This window comes from Heterodontus francisci, chromosome 1, assembly GCF_036365525.1.
Source record: "Heterodontus francisci isolate sHetFra1 chromosome 1, sHetFra1.hap1, whole genome shotgun sequence".
Lineage (NCBI taxonomy): Eukaryota > Metazoa > Chordata > Chondrichthyes > Heterodontiformes > Heterodontidae > Heterodontus > Heterodontus francisci.
Genome location: NC_090371.1, coordinates 138912182 through 138930780, shown reverse-complemented (window position 1 = coordinate 138930780; position 18599 = coordinate 138912182). Strand labels below are relative to the sequence as shown.

Below are 18599 nucleotides of genomic sequence, written 5' to 3'. Positions count from 1 at the left end.
CTTCAAGGGACATTTCCTACCAACCTCTCCACTAACCTCGTACACTGCTCAATGCACCACACCCCCATCACTCATCCAGCAGCACTCCCTGGCACACAAGGCTCACGCCGAACATCCAGATACTCCACCTCACCCTCACACACATTCCAATGCCAATCTGACACCCAGCTCCCGCTGCTTCCACATACCTCCAACTTCTCAACTATGGTAGGCACATCACACAAACACAGTGCTATGTAATCTTTGACATTCTGTCCTTTCTCTTGCTGGACAAGCTGGCACACATTGGAGGGAGCAGAACAGAATCGACAAGGGATAAAAATGCTTGCATCTCCTGAGTCCTAAGGAGGCAATGGCTCTTCACATCATGGGACCTGCTGCGACAGAGCTTTGGCATTTGCTGTCATTGAGAACATTAAGAATGTTCCTGCCTTATGCCTCTGCTCAACTCCCAGCTCTCCCCCATTCTGCTATCTGTTTCAATGAGCAAGCTGCAGATGGTGTGACCATGGATCTCTTGATTTTCAACTCCTCCCCTCCTTCCGTCATCTCAACTTCCCCTGATATTCTACTTTCAAACATCCAAAAACTTCCACCTGCCCAACCATAGCAGTCCAAGGAGGAGGAGGGAAGAGCAACAGCTCAACACTGATGAACAGGCCCTGTCTCTTGATCTGACACACGCAAACACCAGCTCAGATACTGGCACTGCCCATACCTTAGAGGCTAGTGTACATCTGCATGTGGTGAGTCACCAGGCACAAGTGGGCAGCAGCCACGTCAGCAGGGGTGAAGGATGATTTGTGTGCCAATTCACCTGAGGGCGAGATCACTTAAGAGTTCTGCTACAGCGAACTCAGAGGAGGACCTTGGTGGGCTGGCATACAGGACAGTACTGATAGGCATTCACACTGAGATGATGGGTGCATTGGCTGGCCTGCCAGACCGCCTCCCATCACTGTCAAGGAGCATGGAGCAGTCCAGCTCCAACTTGGCAGAGGGCATTACACAGAGCTTGCTCTCTGCTCCATCTCCCTGTTCTGCTGCTGGTCCAAAGGCTCTGCAACTGCAGCTCCCATTCCTGTTGGAGCCTTTGTGTGGACAGGTTACCAAATACTCTGCCATCCCTCTGAGGATGCAGCAACACTATCTGGAAAATCCAGGAACTCACCACAACATCTCCAAAAAACAAACGCTCCACAGGATGACCAGAGACTTTCAATAACAGAAGTTATTCTAAATTACATAACCTGCAAATTGGATGCCTGGCCCTTTAAATAATGCTGGTGCTAGGCCCCTCTGGCAGCTGAACACTTGTTCTTTGGTGAGCGACAAGCGAATACATACAATGAATCTGCACCATCCAAGTTTGGAAGTTGAGGGTCACAGTAGTGCACAGTGACATCATGATAGCAACAGGTCAGATGCTTCCAGCACACACAGGGGATGCCTGTGTGTGCCCTTCTCAGCATAGGGTGCCACATGGGCCACGCCAGAACAGCTGGAGCCTCCAGCAATGCGAAAAAAATGAATTTCCGCCCAGTATTTACAATAACCTTATGTAACAAGGGGTGATAAGTGCATATCAATTTATTCCATGTGTTTCATTCGCAATTCTGCTACTTACAAGATGTATATAAGGCACTTACAAACTCACTAATGATAATTCAGTAATACAAAATAAAGTTTAATAATCATCACCAGCATACAGTGATCCAGAATTAAATGCTGGAAACGCATACAATAAATAGACAGTGTTAATAATCAGGTGAATTCCACATGCTCTTTCATGAGGATGCAAAAGTACTGCACATTTCCTTCACTTAAACCAGCACTATTTATGAAATTTGGATCTCTTATAGGCGTTAGGAAAGTACCTTGACTAGTATGAGATCTTCTATTTATATTACCATTACCTTTAGGGACATGAGTACAATCACTGAACCACTCTTAAAGATCTTGCCAAGACTTCCCATTCTGATGATTATGGGAAAGTAATACCAAATTTTTAAATTGTCATGTCATTCAGCACAATGAAGCAGATCGAACATTATCAGCTTTCAAACTTTTTAGCCATTGTATAACCTAAACTGCCTGGTAGAAACTGATGATGCATAGAAAATCTTTTAATTCCTAGCTGATGTTGTCTGATGTATGGATCAGCTAGCTGCCCACAATTGTAGATATCATTTTAGTTCTTACATTAATTGCAGAATTTCAGCTAGAATTGTCATCCGCACATTCTTGCGAATTCTCACTCTGGAAAAACAGCTTGCCTACCTCCAGTAGCAAAATGCTCTGAGCAATAATTCTATTAATGTTCAAAAGGACTAACAAGAAACTTCATAATAAAGCTACATGCGGGTGTCCATGAACACATGTGCACGAATGTAGGCATCAGTAACTAAATCTAAGAAAACTAGTTCACTTGCATTTTTAAGATTATTTTAGATGGTAATGTCAACAATTAAATTACACAGCAAAATCTGAAGTTAACAAATACAAACTATATTGTGTTGTAAACTATAGGATTGTTTGATCAGGAGCAAATGTTAATAATTGCAGTCTAGTTTCAGGAACTGATTCCGAGCTTTTTCATTTTTATCAAGATTCAGACATATCTAACCAAGAGATGGACATATATCTGAAACCTACCCACCAATTTCTTCATATTATTTGTTAATTTGGTTCAAGGACGTGTTTGGCTACCAACTGCAAATTATCTGTTAAATCTAGGTTTCGATCTTCATCAGAGACAACTTTTTCTACTAACCTTGATTTTCAGTAGTGAAATGCTGCAGCTGGACATGTGTAAAGCACTTTGTAGTTTGCATTCCGTCTGGAGAATGGATGTTCCAGGCAACATAAATACCTTCTGGTGAAGGCTCTGCAATGTTTGTGTTCATATCTGAAAAGGGTACAAGCATGTTAGTTACAACTTCAGAGGGAAATATATGTATTAGATTATTCAAATGCTGAACAGTGTGGTCTGGTTTATCTCATTTCTGAGTCAGCTGTAGACTAATCGATAGACATTGATTGCTATGATTAGTCAACAACTCCATTATCATTGTATCTGCGACCACCAGGATGGTAGAAGATGAACTAGGTGGGCCATGGTCTTTTTGCATCTAGCAATTCCTATGTGGTAATTTAGCAAGCAGACAACGATAATAAAACTCAACAAAGACAGCTGAACACTGGACATATATCTTGGAGTTAAAATATGGAGTCCACTATCCATTAGCTTATTAATACTTCTGTAAAATTAAGAACATAATGGGCGAAATCTTCCCAGTCCGCGAGGGCGGGCTTGAAGGCGGGACCAGGAGGAAATTACCAGAGGCATGCCACCCATATGGCAGCCAATCTGCATAATTAAGTGCCTATTTGTAGGCTGAATGGGGCCGCTGGGACGACCCCACCACTGGGGACCAAGCCTGGCAGGTGCCTGGAGGTGGCTTGCCAGTGGCTGGCCTGGAGGGCCGAGTAGGCCTCCTACGCTAACCCCCGCACTCCCACCTGGGGCTGCAGCCATCAGCAGGCACAAGCTGCTGCCACTGGCCATTCTGTGGAGGGGTTTCCCTTTCACAGGGATGGCCTCGCACCTGTAGCCACCATTTATTTTATTAAATTGTAACCTCTTCAGAGGGTGCCTCAAGATTAGGTGCCCTTGCGTTCCTACTCTGACAGTGGCAGCGCCCACCTCTGCTGGTGGGGCTGCCGTCTGGACGGCGGAGCTGGAGGTGGCCTCTGAATTGGTAGATTCTGGGAAGAACTCCCAGGAGGCGCTCTGACACACAGTGTGGAGTCAGGACCTAGAAATGGTCCCAACTCACACTCATAGATTAAGGGCAGAAGATTCTGCCCTATGAAGCAGAGCCCTATATTACAATGCCACAGATCACCTGTGACAGGTCTGCAGTGTTTCTCACTCTTTTTGGACCTGGTTGACGTCAAGTTATCACAGGCCTACTATAATCAGTGTGAGTAAAAATCAAGATAAGAGCAAAATACTGCGGATACTGGAACTCTGAAATGAGAACAGAAAGTTCTGGAAGTACTCAGCAGATCTGGCAGCATCTGTGCAGAGAGAAACAGAGATAATGTTTCAGGTCTATGAGGGTCAAAGACCTGAAACATTAACTCTGTTTCTCTCTACACAGATGCTGCCAGATCTGCTGAGTAAAAATCAAGGTGCTGGAAAATATGAAACAAAAACAAAAAATATTGAAAACACACGGCAAGTCTGTCAGCAAATATAGAGAAAGAAGACACGCTAATGTTTCAGGCATGAACCCTTCTTCAGACTGAGACCTCTGCTGTAGTGGATTTGTTTGTCACTTATAAATGCGTGAAACATCATTTACTATTTCCACATTTTATTCCTACTCTATTGCGGCGGATGTGTCACAACACTAACACTCAAGTCAAAGCCATTCCACCAACTGAACCTAGCTGTTTTTAAAATGCTATTACACCTTCTCAAGGGCAATTAGGGATGGGCAATAAATGCTGGCTTTGCTAGCAACACTCACATCCCAAAGAACGAATAAATAAAAGAGAAGAAAAGAAAGTCTGGATTTTCTTTCCAGTGATGAGGTCACAGCAAAGCAGAACTTGCACACTCTTTTCTGGCCTCACCGCAAGCCTAGATAAGTGTCAGGAGTCATTGGTCATGTTCCCATAAGCAAGAAAGACTTGCATTTATATAGGGCCTTTCACAACCACAAGACATCCCAAAGCAGCCAATTAAGTGTTTTTGAAGAGTAGTCACTGTTATAATGTAGGAAACATGATATCTAATTTGTGCACAACAAACTCCCACAAACAGCAGTGTGATAATGACCAGATAATCGTTTTTTGTGATGTTGATTGAGAGATAAATATTGTCCACAACACTAGAGATAACTCCCTGTTCTTCTTTGAAATAGTGTTGTAGGTTCTTTTACATCCACCTGAGACAGCAGATAGGGCCTCGTTTAAATATCTCAACCAAAAGACAGCACCTTTGATAGTGCAGTAGTCCCTCAGTACTGCACTGGTGCCTCAGCCTAGATTGTGCATGCAAGGCTTGGAGGAGGACTTGAACTGATAACCTTCTGAATCAGAGAAAAGAGTGCAACCAACTGAGCTATGGTTGGCAAACTAAAGAGGGAACCAGCTAGGGATGAAGAGGAAAAAATGGCAGTAGTGCAGTGGGACCCACTACACTGGATTTACCAGTACTTTCCAGCAAGCAATCCCAAGGATCTGTGATAAGAGTGGCCCACTTCCCATCACATTTGCATGAGGCAAATAAGAAAGGGCAACCTGAGTGGTGGTGGGAGAAGTAAAATGAGGTGTGACAGGGAGGCAGCAGTGGGCCCCACCACCCCATTTTCCCACGGGTATTTTCCATTATTGTGGAGGAAAAGCCACTCCAAAATGCTAAGAGACATACTGCAGAGCTTAGCCATTTCCTTTTTTTTAAATTCATTCATGTGATGTGGGCATCACTGGCTAGGTCAGCATTCATTGCCCATCCCTAATTGCCCTTGAGAAGGTGGTGGTGAGCTGCCTTCTTGAACCACTAGAGTCCATGTGGGGTAGGTACACCCATAGTGCTGTTATGAAGGGAGTTCCAGGATTTTGACCCACTGACAGGGAAAGAACGGCGATATAACTCCAAGTCAGGATGGTGTGATGCTTGGAGGGGAACTTGCAGGTGGTGGTGTTCCCATGCATTTGCTGCCCTTGTCCTTCTAGGCGGTAGAGATCGCGGGCTTGGAAGGTACTGTCTAAGGAGCCTTGGTGCGTTGCTGCAGTGCATCTTGTAGATGGTACACACTGCTGCCACTGTGCATCGGTGGTGGAGGGAGTGAATGTTGAAGGTGGTGGATGGGATGCCAACCAAGTGGACTGCTTTGTCCTGGATGGTGTCGAGCTTCTTGAGTGTTGTTGGAGCTGCACCCATCCAGGCAAGTGGAGAGTATTCCACCACACTCCTGACTTGTGCCTTGTGGATGATGGACAGGCTTTGGGGAGTCAGGAGTTGAGTTACGCGCCGCAGGATTCCTAGCCTCTGACCTGCTCTTGTAGCCACAGTATTTATATAGCTATTCCAGTTCAGTTTCTGGTCAATGGTAACTCCCAGAATGTTGATAGTGAGGGATTCAGCGATTGTAATGCCATTGAATGTCCAGGGGAGATGGTTAGATTCCCTCTTGTTGGAGATGGTCAGTGCCTGGCACTTGTGTGACACGAATGTTACTTGCCACTTATCAGCCCTGCCTGGATATTGTCCAGGTCTTGCTGCATTTCTACAAGGACTGCTTCAGTATCTGAGGAGTCGCGCAGGGTGCTGAACATTGTGCAATCATCAGTGAACATGCCCTCTTCCGACCTTATGATTGAAGGAAGGTCATTGATGAAGCAGCTGAAGATAGTTGGGCCTAGGACACTACCCTGAGGAACTCCTGCAGTGATGTCCTGGAGCTGAGATGATTGATCTCCAACAACCACAATCATCTTCCTTTGTGCTAGGTATGACTTCAACCAGCGGAGAATTTCCCCCCAATTCCTGCTATACTTTTTCTTGCATTCCAAAGAAGTTTATGGAATTTTAAAGAGAGCGGGGAGAAATTGGATAATTTAATCATTCTGAAAAGACAGAGTACCGAATTAACCTCAGCACATCAAAACGAAACCAGATCTAAACTTGGCTCATCGCAAAATATTTTAGCTGGTTTGAATTTCTTGAAAAGTGGGCCATTCTTATAATGCAGTGGAAGGACGCAGGTTTACACCTGCAGTTCTGTAAAGACACAGTCCCAGCCTCACCCTATGTGAAGAATAGGCAGGAGAGATGAGACAAGTGGAGGAGGGAAGAAACCTCCAAAAACCAAATAACTGTCTTCCCCCTCTGAGTACCTTAATAAATCATCCAAAGACAGGAATCAGCAAAAGCCGTCGAGCAGGGTGTTTGCTCACCCTGTTGGACAGAGAATTGTACATCTGGAAGGAATTAAAAATGCCTTAAAATGGGAAGTAATAACAAGAACAGATAATTTTATTACTTTTTTAGAAAATCTGAATCCAGAGCTGATCCAATTGAACAGTTCAGACGTAGGCAAGGTTAATATTTATTTATTAGCAGAACTTACTTGTTATAAATACATGTCTGCAGTAGGAAGTAAAGTTTAACATTAATACATACCAACTTTACAACTTACCTTTAATGGCTATTGTCAAATAATTAGTAGTATTTTTGTAACATGGATCATTAGCGATTCCCTTCGTTACTATTTGGGTGCAGTTTTTCTTAGTGCAGAGATCACTGTGCTGATCCGTCAGATTTTCTCTGGTGGAGTTCTGGAATTGAACTTCTATGTAACACTGAATAGTTTTTATCCCATTTGCTGAACTGTAGCTCCAAGTAGCATTAATTCTGTTAGGTATGGGAAACATGTGCATCCTCAATCCACTGACCCCAGTGATTACACTTCTATCTGTTACAGATATCATCATTTTGAATACTGTGTGGAAATAAATGCACATTAGAAATGACCACAAATGAACCAAATAAAAACTGAAAATAGCATAATGGCTGCCAAGGAAAGAAGCATTGTAGGAAGATTGGCAGGAAATTACTCAGAACTGCTCCCACTTCACCAGCGTTACTTCGCCAGAAGTATGGCAGAAACCCCATTTATGCAAATAAACAGAATTTCCACCATATCTCACAGAAGAATCACAGAATCGTTACAATGCAGAAGGAGGCCATTCAGCCCATCGTGTCCGCACTGGCTCTCTGAAAGAGCAATTCCCTCAGTTCCATTCTTTTAGATTAGAGATACAGCACTGAAACAGGCCCTTCGGCCCACCGAGTCTGTGCTGAACATCAACCACCCATTTCTCCTAATCCTACACTAATCCCATATTCCTACCAAACATCCCCACCTGTCCCTATATTTCCCTACCACCTACATATACTAGTGACAATTAATAATGGCCAATTTACCTATCAACCTGCAAGTCTTTTGGCTTGTGGGAGGAAACCGGAGCACCCGGAGAAAACCCACGCAGACACAGGGAGAACTTGCAAACTCCACACAGGCAGTACCCAGAATCGAACCCGGGTCCCTGGAGCTGTGAGGCTGCGGTGCTAACCACTGCGCCACTGTGCATTCCCCCGCCTTCCCCCTGTAACCCTGCACAGTCTTCCTTTTCATATAACTGTCTAATTCCCTTTTGAATGCTTCAATTGAACCTGCCTCCACAGCACTCTCAGGCAGTGAATTCCAGACCTTAACCACTCGCTGCGTGAAAAAATTTTTCCTCATGTCACTTTTGCTTCTCTTACCAAATACTTTAAATCTGTGCCCTCTCATTCTCGATCCTTTCACGAGTGGCAACAGTTTCTCTCTATCTACTCTGTCCAGACCCGTCATGATTTTGACCTCTGGTGATGTAAAGCCAGCTGAGCAAGCAGCTCCGAGCAACTTCCCAGCCATCATCACATATTCTACTGGAGAGGTTAAAGTATCAACTGTATAGTTACTGGATATAATCTAATTGGATATTCATGAGGCACTTGATCAAGTTCTACATGTGAGGCTTCTAAAAATAATTAAGCCTAATAGAATTAAGTTAATTCAGTAGAAACTGTGTTAGCAATTAAAAAGCAAAATGTGATGATTAACTGAATAAAGTTCAGTCTGTATGACATTGTTTGGGAGAGTTCCCCAGGACTCTGTTCTGGTTCCTTTGTTTACATACTCAAACAATATAGAATAATAATATAAAATTTGTTTAAGATACCAAGCTATGTAGCTAGATGACTTGTGTACCCCAGAAACAGATGTTATTGTGTAAGTATTGAAGTGGGTCTGAATTAGCAAAACACGTGGAAAAGAATGTGGGTATGTTTGTTGATCATTCACTCCAATAGAAGGGAGGAAGCAGGTTCTAGGATAGACCTCAAGGATAATATGATAAATTAAAATAAAAGCAAAATACTGCAGATGCTGGAAATCTTCTCTCTCCACAGATGCTACCCGACCTGCTGAGTCTTTCCAGCATTTCTTGTTTTTATTTTAGACCTCAAGGATGCTAGATAATAAGTTTAAATAGGTTGTTTCAACCCTCTGCAGATCCCCAACTTTAGATACCCTATTTTCAAAAGGACAGCAAGATACTTTGGAAAGGGTTCAGAAGATACTGACTGGATGAATTTGGGACTTAAAATTTAATGTTTTGAAGAAAGCTTACAGAACTGAACTTATTTTCATGGAAGGAATTGCAAAAGAACATGATTTATATCCTTAATGACAAGAGGCATGGCATAATATATGAATGCAAGTAACATAAATAATTGGTCACAGAACTAGAGACGTAATGTAAAATTAACAAGCTAACATTTTCTTTTGCAGAGTGTTGGATATGTTGAAAAACAATGGATGTTATATCAATTAACTAATTATAAATAAGAACTAGATAAATATGTCTTTAAGAATTAAACAAATATAGCTGATTTGAGCCAGGATAGCAGCTGAAATGCTATAATTGATTTCAAAAGCCCTTGGTTATACAAACATATGAATTAGGAGCAGGAGTAAGCCACTCGGCCCTTTGAGCCTGCTCCGCCATTGAACAAAATCATGGCTGATCTAATTGTAACCTCAACTCCACATTTCAGCATACACCCAATAACCTTTCACCCCTTGCTTATCAAGAACTCGGGGGTGGTGCCAGAGGACTGGAGAATTGCAAGCGTTACACCCTTGTTCAGAAACGGGTGTAAAGATAAGCCCAACAACTACAAGCCAGTCAGTTTAAATGCGGTGTTGGGAAAACTTCTGGAAAAAATAATTTGGGACAAAATTAATAGTCACATGGACAAATGTGGGTTAATTAAGGAAAGCCAGCATGGATTTCTTAAGAAAAAATCATGTTTAACTAACTTACTGGAGTTTTTTGCGGAGGTAACAGAGAGGGTTGATGAGAGCAATGCTGTTGATGTGGTGTACATGGACTTCCAAAAGGCATTTGAAACAGTGCCGCACATCAGACTTGTGAGCAAACTTGTAGCTCATGGAATAAAAGGGATGGTAGCAACATGGATACAAAACTGGCTGAGTGACAGGAAATAAAGAGTAGTGGTTAATGGATGTTTTCTGGCTGGAGGAAGGTTTGTAGTGGAGTTCCCCAGGGGTCAGTGTTGGGATGCTTGCTTTTCCTGATATATATTAATGACCTGGAACTTGGTGTACAGGGCATAATTTCAAAGTTTGCAGATGATATGAAACTTGGAAGCATTGTGAATTGTGAGGAGGATCGTGTGGAACTTCAAAAGGACATAGACAAGTTGGTGGAATGGGCAGACAGATGGTAGATGAAGTTCAATGCAGATAAATGTGAAGTGATTCATTTTGGTCGGAAGAACATGGAGAGATAATATAAAATAAAGGGCACAATTCTAAAGAGGGTGCAGGAGCAGAGGGACCTGGGTGTATATGTGCATAAGTCATTGAAGGTGGCAAGACAGGTTGAGAGAGAAGTGAATAAAGTATGCAGTATCCTGGGCTTTATTAACAGGGGCATAGAGTACAAGAGCAGGGAATTTATGTTGACCTTGTATAAGACACTAGTTTGGCCTCAGCTGGAGTATTGCATCCAGTTCTGGGCGCTGCACTTTCAGAAAGACGTGAGGGCATTAGAGCGAGTACAGAAAAGATTCATGGGGATGGTTCCAGGGATGAAGATTTTCAGTTATGAAGATAGATTGGAGTAGTTAGGACTGTTTTCCTTGGAGAAGAGAATGCCGAGAGGTGATTTGATAGAGGGGTCTGGACAGAGTAGATAGAGCGAAACTGTTCCCACTCGTGAAAGGATCAAGAACGAGAGGGCACAGATTTAAAGTATTTGGTAAAAGAAGCAAAAGTGACATGAGGAAAAGGTTTGTCATGCAGCGAGTGGTTAAGGTCTGGAATGTACTGCCTGAGAATGTGGTGGAGGCAGATTCAATTGAAGCATTCAAAAGGGAGTTAGACAGTTCTATGAGAGGGAAGAATGTGCAGGGTTACAGGGAGAAGGCAGAGGAATGGAACTGAGGGAATTATTCTTTCTGAGAACCAGTGCGGACAGGATGGGTTGAATGGCCTCCTTCTGCACTGTAACGATTCTGTGAAGAATCTATCTACCTCTGTCTTAAAAATATTCAAAGACTCTGCTTCCACTGCCTTTTCAGGAAGAGAGTTCTAAAGACTCACAACTCTCTGAGAGAAAAGATTTCTCCTCATCTCTGTCTGAAATGAGTGTCCCCTTATTTTTAAACAGTGACCCCTAGTTCTAGATTCTCCCACAAGAGGAAATACCTTTCCACATCCACCCTTTCAAGACCCCTCAGAATTTTATATTCTTCAATCAAGGTGCCTCTTACTCTTCTTAACTCCAGCGGATACAAGCCTAGCCTGTCCAACCTTTTATCACAAGACAACCCGCACATTCCAGTTATTAGTCTAGTAAACTTTTTCTGAACTGCTTCCAACGCATTGACATCCTTCCTTAAATAAGGAGACCAATAGTGTACACAGTACTCCATATGTGGGGCTGAATTTTACCAGCCCCTTGGCTTTGGGGGTCGTGGCAGGCGGGCTCTGAGAAGACCCTGCCGCATTTTACTGGTGGCGGCAAGGCCTCGGTATGGACCCCTGCTGCTTGGCAGCGGGGCCTTCATTTAAATATTAAAATTAACGAAACATGCAAATCCACTTACCTTGGCTGTCCCACTCCGATATTACAGCTACTGGCTGCAACTCGTGCAACTTCAGAACTCTGTTCGCAGTTCCGAGACGTAACACTGGTGTGGAGGTGGGGGGAAGGTGGGAAAGCCCTTTTGATTGGTGGAGGAGGTGGTGGGAAGGGGTCAAGATTTAAAGTTGTTAATGGTCGGTGGGGTGGGTGATGGTCAGGATCTGCACAAAAGGTTTTGCGGGGGACGGGGGGATGTCCAATTAATCAATCGCTTCTTCCTTGGGGGTGTGGGTGAGGGGAGTGAAAATGTTGTTATATGTGTTACTTTAATTTTCAAGATTCTATCACTTTAATAATGCAAATGCTCCTAAAGGGCTTCAAGCCCTTTTAAAATGGCGCCACGTTTGCGCGGTGGTGCCGGACGCCATTGCCGGGGACGGAACGGCTGCCCCCTCTATGTCATTGGAGGCGGCTGCTCCGCCCCCTCCTTTTAAATGAGACACTGCGCGAAATATCACAGGGGCTCAGTGGCGACGCATGTGCACCTGAAGTCCACCGACTTCAAAGCGTGCCGTGGCAATGTGTGGCGCGCCTATAAAGTTCAGTCTGTGGTCTCACCAATGCCCTGTACAACTGATGCATAATCTCCCTACTTTTGATTCAATTCCCCTCACAATCAATGATAACCTTCTATCAGCTTTCCTAGTTACTTGCTGTACCTGCATACTAACCTTTTGCGATTCATGCACTAGGACACCCAGATCCCTCTGCATCTCAGAGTTCTGCAATCTCTCACCATTTAGATAATATGCTTCTTTATCATTATTCCTGCCAAAATGGATAATTTCACATTTTCCCAAATTATATTCCATCTGCCAGATCTTTGCCAACTCACTTAACCTATCTATATCCCTTTGTTGCCTCCTTATGTCCTCTTCACAATTTACTTTTTAAAAATTCATTCCTGGGATGTGGGCATCGCTGGCAAAGCCAGCATTTATTTCCCATCCCAAATTGCCCTTGAGAAGGTGGTGGTGAGCTGCCTTCTTGAACCACTGCAGTCGGTGTGGGATAGGTGCACCTACAGTGCTGTTAGGAAGGAAGTTTCAGGAGTTTGACCCAGTGACAATGAAGAAACGATAATATAGTTCCAAGTCAGGATGGCATGTGGCTTGGAGGAGAACTTTCAGGTGGTAGAGTTCCCATGCATCTGCTGCCCTTGTCCTTCTAGGTGGAAGAGGTTGCAGGTTTTGAAGGTGATGACTAAGGAGCCTTGGTACGTTGCTGCAGTGCATCTTGTAGATGGTACACACTGCTGCCACTGTGTGTCGATGGTGGAGGGAGTGAATGTATGTGGATGGGGTGCCAATCAAGCGAGCTGCTTTGTCCTGGATTGTGTCAAGCTTCTTGAGTGTTGTTGGAGCTGCACCCATCCAGGCAAGTGGAGAGTATTCCATCACACTCCAAACTTGTGCCTTGTAGACGGCAAACAGGCTTTGGGGAGTCAGGAAGTGAGTTAGTCGCCGCAGGATTCCTAGCCTCTGGCCTGCTCTTGTAGCCACAGTAGTTATATGGCTACTGCAGTTCAGTTTCTGTTCAATGGTAGCCCCCAGGATGTTGACAGTGGGGATTCAGCGATTCTAATGCCATTGAATATCAAGGGGAGATGGTTAGATTTTCTCTTGTTGGAGATGGTCATTGCCTGGCACTTGTGTGGCGCGAATGTTACTTGCCACTTATCAGCCCAAGCCTGGATATTGTCCAGGTCTTGCTGCATTTCTACATGGACTGCTTCAATATCTGAGGAGTCGCAAATGGTACTGAACATCGTGCAATCAACAGCGAACATCCCCACTTCTGACCTTATGATTGGAGGAAGGTCATTGATGAAACAACTGAAGATGGTTGGGCCTAGGACACTACCCTGAGGAACTCCTGCAGTGATGTCCTGGAGCAGAGATGATTGATCTCCAACAACCACAACCATCTTCCCTTGCACTAGGTACATTTCCAACCAGCGGAGAATTTTCCCCCGATTCCCATTAACTCCAGCTTTGCTAAGGCCCCTTGGTGCCATTCTCAGTCAAATGCTGCCTTGATTTCAAGGGCAGTCACTCTCACCTCACTTTCCTACCTATCATCAGGATGTGTCATCAACAGATTTAGCAACCAAACCTTTGGTCCCTTCACCCAAGTCACTTATATAAATTGTAAAAAGTTCAGGCCCCAGCACTGATCAACCAGAAAATGACCCATTAATGCCTACTCTCTGTTTCCTGTTAGCTAGCCAATCTTCTATCCATGCCTATATATTACTCCCTACACCATGAGCTTTTATTTTCCAAAATAGCCTTTGATGTGGCACCTTATCAACTGTCTTCTGAAAATCTAAATACAGTACATCCACCGGTTCCCCTTTATCCACAGTACATGTTACTTCTTCAAAGAACTCCAATAATTTGGTTAAACATAATTTCCCTTTCACAAAACCATGTTGACTCTGCCTGATTACCTTGAATTTTTCTAAATGCCCTGCTATAACGTCTTTAATAATAGCTTCTAACATCTTCCCTTTGACAGATATTAAGCTAACTGGCCGATAGTTTCCTGCTTTCTGTCTCCCTCCCTTTCTGAATAAAGGAGTTACAATTGTTATTTTCCAATCTAATGGAACTTTACCTGAATCTAGGGAATTTTGGAAAATTAAAACTAACACATCAATTATATCATTAGCCACTTCTTTTAAGACCCTAGGATGAAGTTCATCAGGACCCAGGACTTGTCAGCCCGCAGCTCCAACAATTTACTCAGTACCACTTCCCTGGTGATTGTAATTTTCTTGAGTTTCTCCCTCCCTTCCATTTCCTGATTTACAGCTATGTCTGGGATGTTACTTGTGTCCTTTGTAGTGAAGCCCGATGCAAAATACCTGTTCAATTCATCTGCCATCTCCTTATTTTCCATTATTAATTCCCCAGACTCACTTTCTATAGGACCAATGCTCACTTTGTTAACCCTTATTTTTTAACTATAGTATCTATATAAGCTAAAGACCAGTTCTATGAACAACTCCATAACATCATTAGCAGCATCCCCAACACCGAACACCTATTCCTGCTGGGGGACTTTAATGCCAGGGTTGGGGCCGACCATGACTCATGGCCCTCCTGCCTTGGGCGCTATGGCGTTGGAAGGATGAATGAGAACGGGCAGAGACTGCTTGAGTTGTGTACCTATCATAACCTCTGCATCACCAACTCGTTCTTTCACACTAAACCCTGTCACCAGGTTTCATGGAGGCACCCAAGATCACGTCGTTGGCACCAGCTAGACCTCATTGTCACAAGGCGAGCCGCCTTAAACAGTGTTCAAATCACACGCAGCTTCCACAGTGCGGACTGCGACACCGACCACTCCCTGGTGTGCAGCAAGGTTAGACTCAGACCAAAGAAGTTGCATCATTCCAAGCAGAAGGGCCACCCGCGCATCAACACGAGCAGAATTTCTCACCCACAGCTGTTACAAAAATTTCTAAATTCACTTGTAACAGCCCTTCAAAACACTCCCACAGGGGATGCTGAGACCAAGTGGGCCCACATCAGAGACGCCATCTATGAGTCAGCTTTGACCACCTACGGCAAAAGTGCGAAGAGAAATGCAGACTGGTTTCAATCTCATAATGAAGAGCTGGAACCTGTCATAGCCGCTAAGCGCATTGCACTTTTGAACTACAAGAAAGCCCCCAGCGATTTAACATCCGCAGCACTTAAAGCAGCCAGAAGTACTGCACAAAGAACAGCTAGGCGTTGCGCAAACGACTACTGGCAACACCTATGCAGTCATATTCAGCTGGCCTCAGACACCGGAAACATCAGAGGAATGTATGATGGCATGAAGAGAGCTCTTGGGCCAACCATCAAGAAGATCACCCCCCTCAAATCTAAATCGGGGGACATAATCACTGACCAACGCAAACAGATGGACCGCTGGGTTGAGCACTACCTAGAACTGTACTCCAGGGAGAATGCTGTCACTGAGACTGCCCTCAATGCAGCCCAGCCTCTACCAGTCATGGATGAGCTGGACATACAGCCAACCAAATCGGAACTCAGTGATGCCATTGATTCCCTAGCCAGCGGAAAAGCCCCTGGGAAGGACAGCATTACCCCTGAAATAATCAAGAGTGCCAAGCCTGCTATACTCTCAGCACTACATGAACTGCTATGCCTGTGCTGGGACGAGGGAGCAGTACCCCAGGACATGCGCGATGCCAACATCATCACCCTCTATAAAAACAAAGGTGACCGCGGTGACTGCAACAACTACCGTGGAATCTCCCTGCTCAGCATAGTGGGGAAAGTCTTTGCTCGAGTCGCTCTGAACAGGCTCCAGAAGCTGGCCGAGCGCGTCTACCCTGAGGCACAGTGTGGCTTTCGTGCAGAGAGATCGACTATTGACATGCTGTTCTCCCTTCGTCAGATACAGGAGAAATGCCGTGAACAACAGATGCCCCTCTACATTGCTTTCATTGATCTCACCAAAGCCTTTGACCTCGTCAGCAGACGTGGTCTCTTCAGACTACTAGAAAAGATCGGATGTCCACCAAAGCTACTAAGTATCATCACCTCATTCCATGACAATATGAAAGGCACAATTCAACATGGTGGCTCCTCATCAGAGCCCTTTCCTATCCTGAGTGGTGTGAAACAGGGCTGTGTTCTCGCACCCACACTTTTTGGGATTTTCTTCTCCCTGCTGCTTTCACATGCGTTCAAATCCTCTGAAGAAGGAATTTTCCTCCACACAAGATCAGGGGGCAGGTTGTTCAACCTTGCCCGTCTAAGAGCGAAGTCCAAAGTACGGAAAGTCCTCATCAGAGAACTCCTCTTTGCTGACGATGCTGCTTTAACATCTCACACTGAAGAATGCCTGCAGAGTCTCATCGACAGGTTTGCGTCTGCCTGCAATGAATTTCGCCTAACCATCAGCCTCAAGAAAACGAACATCATGGGGCAGGATGTCAGAAATGCTCCATCCATCAATATTGGCGACCACGCTCTGGAAGTGGTTCAAGAGTTCACCTACCTAGGCTCAACTATCACCAGTAACCTGTCTCTAGATGCAGAAATCAACAAGCGCATGGGTAAGGCTTCCACTGCTATGTTCAGACTGGCCAAGAGAGTGTGGGAAAATGGCGCACTGACACGGAACACAAAAGTCCGAGTGTATCAGGCCTGTGTCCTCAGTACCTTGCTCTACGGCAGCGAGGCCTGGACAACGTATGCCAGCCAAGAGCGACGTCTCAATTCATTCCATCTTCGCTGCCTTCGGAGAATACTTGGCATCAGGTGGCAGGACTATATCTCCAACACAGAAGTCCTTGAAGCGGCCAACATCCCCAGCTTATACACACTACTGAGTCAGCGGCGCTTGAGATGGCTTGGCCATGTGAGCCGCATGGAAGATGGCAGGATCCCCAAAGACACATTGTACAGCGAGCTCGCCACTGGTATCAGACCCACCGGCCGTCCATGTCTCCGTTATAAAGACGTTTGCAAACGCGACATGAAATCGTGTGACATTGATCACAAGTCGTGGGAGTCAGTTGCCAGCATTCGCCAGAGCTGGCGGGCAGCCATAAAGACAGGGCTAAATTGTGGCGAGTCGAAGAGACTTCGTAGTTGGCAGGAAAAAAGACAGAGGCGCAAGGGGAGAGCCAACTGTGCAACAGCCCCAACAAACAAATTTCTCTGCAGCACCTGTGGAAGAGCCTGTCACTCCAGAATTGGCCTTTATAGCCACTCCAGGCGCTGCTTCACAAACCACTGACCACCTCCAGGCGCGTATCCATTGTCTCTCGAGATAAGGAGGCCCAAAAGAACAGTATCTATAGTTATCTATATCTATAGTAACTCATACTTTTATATTTTATATTTCGAGCCATCTTTCTCTCATACTCTATTTTTTCCCTCTGTTACGACCATGTGAGAAAGGTGTCTCGGGGGTCCCTCTCAGCCTTCACCTGGTCTTACTGTAACGGGGTTTAATTTTAAACACACCATGTTTTGAGCTCCTCCTTGGTGAATCCTTGTTCAACACTTTCGAATTATAAGGCAAAGAAATGAGCACAAACAGGCTTTCTTAGGTTTAAGAAGAAAAGTGAAATTTTAATAAACTTAAACTTAAACCTTAATTCAGTTAACGCCTATGGATACACGACACACCCACACTAGCATATGCAATACAGACATGCAGATAGGGACAGAAAAGAGCAGAAGAAGCGATAAAGTGGAAAAGTTTGAGGCAACCTCTGAGGAGGGGTTTTGTTACTGTGCTTCGAGCTCTCTGTAGACTCCTTTTGCTGAAGGTATGGTCTTGCATTTCGTTGGGGCCCAGTATTCTTCTTAAACCTTGTTCACTGTAGGAGACCTTTCTCTCTGGGTTCAAGTATCTTCAATGGGTTTTAGTTCCGTGAGAAAGAGATGGGAGCAGACAGGAAGGGTGGAGGTCTTTTCATGCAGGAGCACAGAGCTTTCTGCCAGTTCAAACACTGTCTCTACAATTTAAAACTCCCAAGTTGGCCAGCAGGGTAGTCACGTGACTGGTATAACCACTTCTGGCTTTGTTTATTGGGTGGGTCAGGGAATGGTCCCTTGTTCCAGGCAGTGTTTGTTAATATGCAAAAATATCCTTTCAGCCAGGGGCTTAGCAACTCCTTGTAATAGGCCTTCTCTTCTTCCCAGCAACAATTTGAAATTTAATGTCCATGTGGCAAAATTAATGTGCCTCATTCTTGGCAGGTGGGGGCCCGCATGACACCTCCACACCCAGGGGAGTGAAATGCCATTTGAAAAAAAAGGTGC

The 18599-nt window shown here is 44.6% G+C and overlaps 2 protein-coding genes across 4 annotated transcripts in view; both read right to left on the bottom strand.

Moving 5' to 3' along the window:
• The window catches only part of LOC137345281 (uncharacterized), a 56389-nt gene extending 53551 nt beyond the window's left edge, over nt 1-2838 (bottom strand). For all 3 annotated transcript variants that reach the window (XM_068008800.1, XM_068008844.1, XM_068008855.1), the window contains exon 1: nt 2774-2838. In XM_068008800.1, the coding sequence (XP_067864901.1) occupies nt 2774-2834 (61 nt within the window). In that variant the 5' untranslated portion in view covers nt 2835-2838. The remainder of the gene's footprint in view (nt 1-2773) is intronic.
• A 1118-nt stretch (nt 2839-3956) lies between these two features.
• LOC137368556 (uncharacterized) overlaps nt 3957-18599 on the bottom strand; it is a 35355-nt gene continuing 20712 nt past the window's right edge. The window contains exons 3-4 of the mRNA XM_068028749.1: nt 7215-7517; nt 3957-4033 (exon numbers count right to left, since the gene is read on the bottom strand). Coding sequence (XP_067884850.1) covers nt 3957-4033; nt 7215-7517 — 380 coding nt within the window. The remainder of the gene's footprint in view (nt 4034-7214; nt 7518-18599) is intronic.